The 8658-nt window shown below is 44.2% G+C and overlaps 2 protein-coding genes across 2 annotated transcripts in view; both read left to right on the plus strand.

Moving 5' to 3' along the window:
* CMSS1 (cms1 ribosomal small subunit homolog (yeast)) overlaps positions 1 to 926 on the plus strand; it is a 201334-nt gene extending 200408 nt beyond the window's left edge. Inside the window, exon 12 of the mRNA XM_025213837.1 lies at positions 300 to 926. Coding sequence (XP_025069622.1) covers positions 300 to 383 — 84 coding nt within the window. The 3' untranslated portion in view covers positions 384 to 926. The remainder of the gene's footprint in view (positions 1 to 299) is intronic.
* Positions 927 to 4443: 3517 nt separating this feature from the next.
* LOC112551669 (cell cycle control protein 50C-like) overlaps positions 4444 to 8658 on the plus strand; it is a 23195-nt gene continuing 18980 nt past the window's right edge. Inside the window, exons 1-2 of the mRNA XM_025213838.1 lie at positions 4444 to 5019; positions 7963 to 8073. Coding sequence (XP_025069623.1) covers positions 4816 to 5019; positions 7963 to 8073 — 315 coding nt within the window. The 5' untranslated portion in view covers positions 4444 to 4815. The remainder of the gene's footprint in view (positions 5020 to 7962; positions 8074 to 8658) is intronic.

Genomic DNA, 8658 nt, shown 5'->3' on the forward strand with positions numbered 1-8658 from the left:
CGTAAGCTGCTCAGGGCTCCACTGTTACTGGTTCATGAGCCTTGCTTTTTTAAACTGACTTGGGTGTGTCCACACTTCTGGATTGCAACACAGAGATGAGACATTTGACTGAACAGATAAGTTCTAGACTTTGTCCTGTTTCTCTTGTAAAGCCATCATTTGCATGTGGGCCTCTCCTTTAACTAATTACACATATTTGAATACATAGGTTGAATGTATCACTAGAGTAATGGGCAATACCCTGAGCACTTTTGGTAATCTCCCCCCTTTATGTTTTGTTCAATTTTTGTTTTCTTCAGATAAAGAAAGAAACAATCGACCTTCTGGAAATGGGCATTATAAAGCTGTGCCAAGAGGGCTCTGTGAAGCTGGGACTCTTTTAGTGGTGTAACTAATTGGGATGACTTTTGCAGGTGTATTTCACGTATTGTGTTGTCTGTTATTACCAACTGTGCAATGGCTGACTGGATTCTGATGTTCCATTCTCCAGGTGCTTAGCAGAAATACCTACTTTGGGAGCTCCCTTTTCTTTTAATAATAAAGTAAAGATCACCCCCCCCCCCCCCCCCCCCAAACAGGAGAGGGTGTAGTTTTTGTGTAGTTTTTGTGTTGGGGATTGTTGTTGCATGAACACTGTTGCATTGAAATTCCATGTACATTGACAGTAAAATAGTGGCTCTGGATTTTTATCATCCTAAAGATGTTGAAGACGACCTTACTTGTCCTGCCTGCCTCCTGCAGCCCCTCTGCTCTAATGATCTCCTTCCTTCAGTGCCCCTTTAAGAGTGATATCAGACAGCCCCTGCCATTGCAACTGTGGCATCGATGCCTACACAGTCAGATGGATTGCAAATTGGCTGAAGAGTCATACTCAGAGGGTGGTGGTAAACGGGTCATATTTGACCTGGGGGAAGTGGGCAGCGGAGTCCCCCAGGGCTCGGTCTTTGGGCTCGCACTGTTCAATTTCTTTATCAGTGGTTTGGATGACGGGGTGAAAAGCAACCTGTTTAAATTTGCTGATGATACCAAAATTTGGGGTGAGGTGGGCACACTAGTAGGGAGGGAAAGACTGCAGAAAGACCTGGATAGGTTGCAAGGGTGGGCTAACAAAAACAGGATGCGTTTCAATACTGACAAGCGCAGGGTGCTGCACTTGGGCAGTAGTAACCGGCAGCACACTTATAAGATGCGAAACTCCCTTCTTGAGAGCACGGAGGCAGAAAGGGATGAAAACTATAGACTCCTTGCATCTCAACAGGATGTCCAAGCATGAAAAAGTTATCACAGACCAGCTAAATTTCAGCATTCAGCACTGAGAGTCTTAGTACTCTTCCCAGATCACTTTAAATCTTGATTGGACTGCCCTGGACAGAGTGGATCTCCAGTAAGGAATAGAAGTATAGTTAGCTTTATTAGTCTGAAGTCAGTCAGAAGGTAGGGCAGGCTGGCACTTAAACTAACAATTAGTCTCTCTACACATGGAAGTCAAATGAAATGGATGACAATCAATCTACACAAGAAACTTGTTCAGGTATGCTGAGATATCTTTTTGCTGACTAGATGCAAGCAGATGAACATCATACCCAAGAGATTCCAGGTAACCAATCTACTCTGTTCTTCATACCACACAGCCTGTTCTGACAAGCTGTGCTTCTCTCTCTCCAAGGAACTGAGGAACCACTTCATCAGGGTTTGTTTCAGTTAGTCTCTAATGTGCCTCCCTGACCTTCCTACTGCCAGTGAGGAATAGACTTCTAAAGAATAAAAAACAGAAAAGACAGGGGCCAGGACTTTGGATTTTGCAGCACTGACTTTACCCTTGTCCTTTGCTCTGTGAGCTAACAAAGGCTGAGAGTAGCACCTTCCTGTCAGAGAGAGCAGACTAACTCCTACCAGTCTAAGTCTCTCCCCAGAGGGCTTGCCACAGTGCAGGGATTTTGGTGTTTGATATGCAGAACTGGTTTACTAGCATTCAACACATTGCACCAGTCTGCATTCCAGTCCCCCCCCCCCCAAAAAAATAAAAAAATAAAAAATTTAATCTAACCATCTTTTGGTCTGTTCTATCAACTTTACAGCTGGAAGGACACCTGAAGGTTGGTGTTACATAGTGAGTATATGTGATCTACAGTGTAGTGTCATTCCAGCGCAGTCCAGTTACCATCATATCAGGAAACAAAACGGGCCCACTTGCTTCTTCATTTTATATTGAATATTTGTATGAGACTAATACACAACTTCATAGTCCTTGGGGAGAGAAAAAGGAAACACTGTTGATATCTGGGTTATGAAACTGCCTCCCTTTTCTGAATGCCTTCCTGGAAGGAGATGGATTTGTGTCCTGGCTCTTTCTTGGGTGCAGTTCTAAAGTCTTGACTATGTAAAAATAGCATCATGGGGCTCTGTGTTTGTTGGATCAAATGCACTTATTTTATTAGTAAAAAATGCAAGTAAAAAGATTCCACCCCCTCTCCTCCATACTATTAGCTCTGCAGTCACAGCAGAACCTGAAACCAGCTGGGGCTGTATCTGGTTTGCACATCAAGTATATTTAGAATTTACTTAATTCAGATGGTGACTCGCAAACCAGCAAAAAGTCCATTTTGCTGTCCCTAAGCTATGTTGAGCAAACTGAGTAAAATATGCTGGTTTACTGGTTAGTAAAATACGGATCTTTATCAAAGGAATGGTAGAACTGGGCTGAAAAATGAAAATGAAGCAAGATTTTGTCTAAAAAAACGAAAGCTGGGGTATTTGGGGTTGAAATTCAAAGCCTCCTGTATCTGGATGCAATTTAATAGGAACATATTTAGTCAAACAGTGGTGCGATCTGTTAACAAGTCCCATTTATAATGCAGGTCAGCTAGTGTGTAGGTGGGAACAAACTGGGGGGCTGCAGTCTGAATTACTTGGAAGAGCAATAAATAACCTTTTATTCATTCAACCAACTTTTTTCCATTGCTGGATCTCCTTTGAACTGCAGCTGCCATGCTGGCTGCATTGTGGACTAAAGAAAGATGGGAAAAGGGTAGCTATTAGGGCTGTGCAAAACGGCACCATTCCATTTTGACTTGTATTTTGACATTTCGACGGAACAGCATTTCAAATTTCATTTTGATTCGAAATTACTGTTGTGTTTCGTTTCGTTGAAACAGTTTTGCTGTTTCAACATTTCTCCCATAGGCTATAACGGGGAATCTCGAAACAGCCTATAACTTTGTCATTTCTGGCCTGATTTGAATGAAACTTGCAGAAATGGTAGCCCCTTCTGAGGCCATGAAGCCTGCCAAGGTGCAGGGGTTTCAGGAAAACTGCACCTAAAAGTCTTGAAAGCAAAAAACTCACGTCATGTGTACGTGTTAAGCCACAGCGGGGTCTAAACAGCAGGCATGCTAGCCCCTGCTGAGGCCACAAAGCCTGCCAAGTTTAAAGGAGATAGGTGCAGGGGTTTCGGGGAAACTGCACCTCAAGCTGCTGACAAGTAAAACTCTTGACATGGGTGATACTGTGTATGTAAGGTGCAGCAGGGTGAAAGCTGCAGGCCTGCTAGCCCCTGCTGTGGTTACGAAGCCTGCCCGCTGTCAAGGAGATCGGTGCAGGGGTTCTGGGTTCTGGGGCCCTGCACCTCTGGCTGCTGACAGGCAAAACTCATGACATGGGTGGGTGACACTGTGTGTGTGTGTGTGTGTGTGTGTGTGTGTGTGTGTGTGTGTGTTTTAAGGTGCGCCGTCACTCAGCTGACACCAAGGCGGAAGACAGTTCAGACAATGCTGCCTCCTTTGCAGTTTTTCCATCCCTCCCCCAGAGCACTGGGATTGGAAGGGACCTCAGAGAAGGATGACAGTCACTGGCCAGCTACACAGTCAATAATGAGAGCGCTCCTTCCCCACCCTTCCCCCTTCTTCCCCCTCCCTCTCCTTACTTTAGTTTCTGTTTCCCTGCAGGTGAAACTCTAAACGTTTAGAAAATTTCGAAACATTTTGACTTGCCTCATTTCATTTCGAGGCTGTTTCAAAGCTCTCTGTTTTGTTTTGATGTTGCTGTTTCGAGCTCCAAACTAGTTGAAACAGTGCCGAAATGAAACTGCCGGTGAAATTTCATACAGCCCTAGTAGCTATAGGGATCCTATTTCCCTGTATCTTGTGCTCCCAGTTCACACAGGAAATGATGTATAATGTCAAAAGTGGCATTTAAGAGCTCAGAGGGGCTGACACCAATGATTCAGTGCTGTGCATTTGTTCAAGGTATCATGGTTGGTTTCAGGTAAACGTTGCCTCAGGCTGACACCGAATAGGAGCCCCTACACACTGTCACCCAATGCCTCAGCTGCTTGGGAAAGCCAAAGTAGACCATTGCTTGTTATAACCCATCTCTGTTTGAAGCAGCTAGGGAAATAAGAAGAGAAGAAAGAGTAATGGATCTATCTGATGGTACCCCAGAATGGCAAGTATCCAGTTTCCAGGTAGAAACTGTGCTGCCAGTGATCGGTAGCTCAGAGCTTAGTCAAATCTAACAAACACTTAATTAAATTGTGAGGCAGGAAAAGACTGTAACTATCTTGGAGAGTCATAATGTATTAGATGTTTTCCCAGCAACTGTCTGAAGCACACCAGCAGGTGATGGCACAAGCTGGTTACAGTCATCAGGGCATCAATGTAAAAGATAAGTCTTTGCTGGGGAAGGGAGAGCTAGTTAATGAGTAATACCAGGAAGTAACAAAGGTTTGAAAAAAACAGCACAGCTTCTGCCTTCAGAAAGGGTCAAAAATTTAGTTCTCCAGCCCAAATAGACTTGCCCCTTTCCAACGAGAACATCATGACAAGCAAGAGCAGGGAGGATGCACAACACCCCCCTTCCAGATGTCCAGATAACAGTGCATTCAAACAACAGAAACTGTCAGCCTGGCAGCCCGAACTTACACCTGCGTCTGTCCTCTCTGGCTTCATTCTCATCGGTGTATTCTGCCTCACCATGGGAGTCTGCCTCATCTTGTCCGCAAGGAGCGTCAAAGAAGTCCAGGTTGGTTTGGGGTGTATTTTTGACATGTTACATAGAGATTTTATTGCGTTTAGGAGAAAAATAACAGTGAGCTTGTGCTTCAAAACAAAGATGGTTGCAATGATATTGTGTACTTGTGTGTGCTTCCTTCATACAAGTATGTCGGCCCAGCTGGTTTAGAATCTGCAGTGCCCCTATGAAAGTGTACTGATCACCAGGAAAAAGATTACCACATTGTAATTTTTCCATGTGCTTAGGGGAGGAGATAGACTGGTCACTGTAATTACTAGAACATTTAAATAAACATTGGTTGTGTTTACAAATCTTAAAAAAAAGAAGAAACAACGACAACAAAAGAAAGTGTCCAGGCTTTTTAACAAAATTACTCTAGGTAGGCCTGATGGAACATTACGGCTCTTTGCAGACATGAAAAAAAAGAGAGCGCTTTACTGGAAGAAGCAGTGTGTTACTTCCACCTGGCTCTGCAGCATCTGTACAGATTTGGCAATTCAGGGGGCTTTTTGGTGCTTTTAGCTAAAGCTGATTCAATTGGCTATTAGATAAAAGCACCAAAAAAGGCCCACTAAAGCGCCCAATGTATACAGATGTCGGGCAAGCTGGGTCCAACTAACGTGCTGCCTCTTCTGGGCATGTGCTGGGCTGGGCACGGGAACATGCCGAGTTTAAAGTAAAGTGCCATTTTTGTTTTTTTGTTTTGTTTTTTTTAACATCTGCAAGGAGCCTATAAGTCCAAGTGAGAAATCAGAGCGACTGATCATGGTCAAATAATGCGAATGGACATCTATCAATTCACATTATTTTGATGTTTCTGGCAGCTGTTCAGGACTTGTGAGAATAATCAAATCTTGAAAGCTTCAAAGACTTTATCACACGTGATTAAGAGACTGATCAGCTGTTTTGGGGATGCATTATCAGCTTTTTATTTGGTTTGGTTTTCCAGCTATTATCACTACGCTACCAGGTGACTGAGCTGACTAATCACACACAAGAAATAATCAATAGTCCAAGTTAACTGTTCAGAAACTACCCATAGGTTAAAATTGGTTGTGTAAACAATGTTGGTGAATACTTATGAAACAGCAAATGCATATGCAGAAACCACTCTCACTTTGTGACTGACTTATGAACAGAAAAGCGGTATAAATCTACCAGTAGCATTATTCACAATAAATAACCAGCTCTAGGTATAGGTAAGTAACTGAATATCAGTTTTACACAGGATAAGTTAAAACATATAATGATTTACTCTTGGTTACTCAGTGAATCAATTGTGCAGTACCCCAGGTTTCCCAGCCTTCCCTAATGTACATTGCCATATGCAGCATTCATGTGGTTTGGAGCACATACCATGTACTAGAACTGACGAGGATAACTGGGATATTTTTGTATGACCCAAGGGATTAAAAAAATAACATGAGATCATTTGTGTGAGCTGGTTTCCTTACAGAAAAAAGTGGATTTTTCAGACATTATGATGGCCTTGCAGCTCACTCTGTCTCTGATACTGTATAATCTAAGCATATACTGTCAGCCCTTAAATTGTCAGTCTTTATTATGAAAAGATGTTGCTAAATATTCAATTATAATAGGGTGTTGGGCATTTTCAGCATTAAAGGCATTTGTTTGGGGTAGAAGGTGAACTGTTAAACAGAGCAAAATGATGCCAATTTAGATATATTGCTTGTCTCAGTGACTTTTTTGATGGCTCTGCTCTTTGTGTACCAGCTGGCTTCAGCCCTGCCTTGGGAATCACTGGTCCACTTTCGGGTTCACTGGGGAGTGTGCTGGGGGGGGCCCCCCTGCGCTGCCCCTCCCCCCCCCGCTCAGCAACTGGTGCCATCTGGGTCTGGCGGGGGGCACCTGAGGTTCCCCTGTGGCTGATCACGGGGTGGGGGGGGGGCGCGCTCCCTGGCGGACTTCTAGGTTCGCCGCTGAGCACGTGGAGGGCCCTCCCACACTCCTGTGGGACGCTCTGTGCCCCAGCATCGCAGGTATCATGAGCCATGCCTGCTACCTCGAGGTATGTAGAAAAAACATTTAAAGCTCCGTCTATGGCCGAATTGCTGATTCTCTGAATCGGCATCGAATCTTCAGATTCGGCCAAATTGAATCAGGGACAGTGATCCAAATCAACAAATCAAATCACTGTCCCTGATTCAGGCTGAATCTGAATCGAATAGGGCCCGCTTTGCACACCCCTATCTGTCAGTATAATTGTTTCACCAGCCAGATGGGATGATCATAGAATCATAGAAGTAGGGTCGGAAGGGACCTTGCAGATCTTCAGGTCCGACCCCCTGCCTGGGCAGGAGGAAAACTGGGCTCAAATGACCCCAGCCAGGTAGGCATCGAACCCCTTCTTAAAGACCCCCAGGGTAGGAGCCAGCACCACTTCCCTTGGAAGTTGGTTCCGGATCCTAGCCGCCCTTACTGTGAAGTAGTTCTTACGGATGTCTAATCTAAACCTACTCTCCAACAACTTGTGTCCGTTATTCCTTGTTATCCTGTGGGGTGCTAGGGGAAACAAGGTCTCCCCCAAACCCTTCTTGTCCCCCCTAGTGAGTTTATAGATGGTCACCAGGTCTCCAATGATTATTGAGCAGTGTAAGGGTACATTGCTTTTCTGGGAATGGAGGAAGTACACTCAGCCCTCAGCTGCCAGGACAGGAGTCTCATGGATGGGGGTAGAATTATCAGAAGTACCTATCTGACTTATAGACATTAATCCCTCTGACATTCAATGAGATTTTGTGTTCAAAGTGCCTAAAATGGGCATCCCAGTCTTGAGTAAGTGACTTGCTTTGAAAATATTTGTCCCTGGTTACTTGAATGCTCCTTGGAAACACATGAGAACTGCTTATTGAGTCTTAGCAGCTAAGACGTGGCTGACTCAAGGGGATGTCCTACAGCATCTGATTCTTGCTTTGTTTCTATGTTGAATAGATTAATTATTCAGACAAATGCCTGAATTGTTCAAAACTGCGTGAAAATTCCTCTAATTGGAATACTGAATGCCTCTGCTCTGCTGACTTCAAATTAGAGGAAAAAATACAGGTAGGTAACATGAGAAACCAACCACAAACTATAGCTACTAAATTCCTATGTAATATGAAGTATACGTTTGGCTATATAAGACAAAATAATTTCCTTGAAGTCCTTTATTTGGCTATCTTTCACAAATCTAAAACCCTGGGCATGCTAAATTTTTGCCCCTGGTGTGTATTCTGGCACATTCTGTTAACTAAGCAAGGTCAGGCCTCATTAATACTTGGACAGGAGATGCGGTGAAAATAGAGGCTCTAGAAATTGGTGGCATTTCAAGAGGTGACTTCTCTTCCCTCTGAGTCAGTAGTGAGCCCATGTCTATACCCTGGGAGTACAGTGCTGCTAGGCGAACATCTCTCAAAAGAGATTAAATCTTGACCGCTTGTTATATTTACTGGAATCCAAAATGAGGTTCCCGCATGGGGAAAACAAAGCCTTGCCTTGGATTTGAGTACCAGCCTGGGGCAGGTGGGAGCTCTGATCTGACTTTGATCCCAGGCTGAAGCCAGAGCTGAGCCACTGCCTGCCCCAACCTAGAATAGTTTTTGGTGGGGGATGGGGAACATGGCTGGGGGGAGCACAGGGGAAATTGGG

This window comes from Alligator sinensis, unplaced genomic scaffold (genome assembly GCF_000455745.1).
Source record: "Alligator sinensis unplaced genomic scaffold, ASM45574v1 scaffold622_1, whole genome shotgun sequence".
NCBI classification, from domain to species: domain Eukaryota; kingdom Metazoa; phylum Chordata; order Crocodylia; family Alligatoridae; genus Alligator; species Alligator sinensis.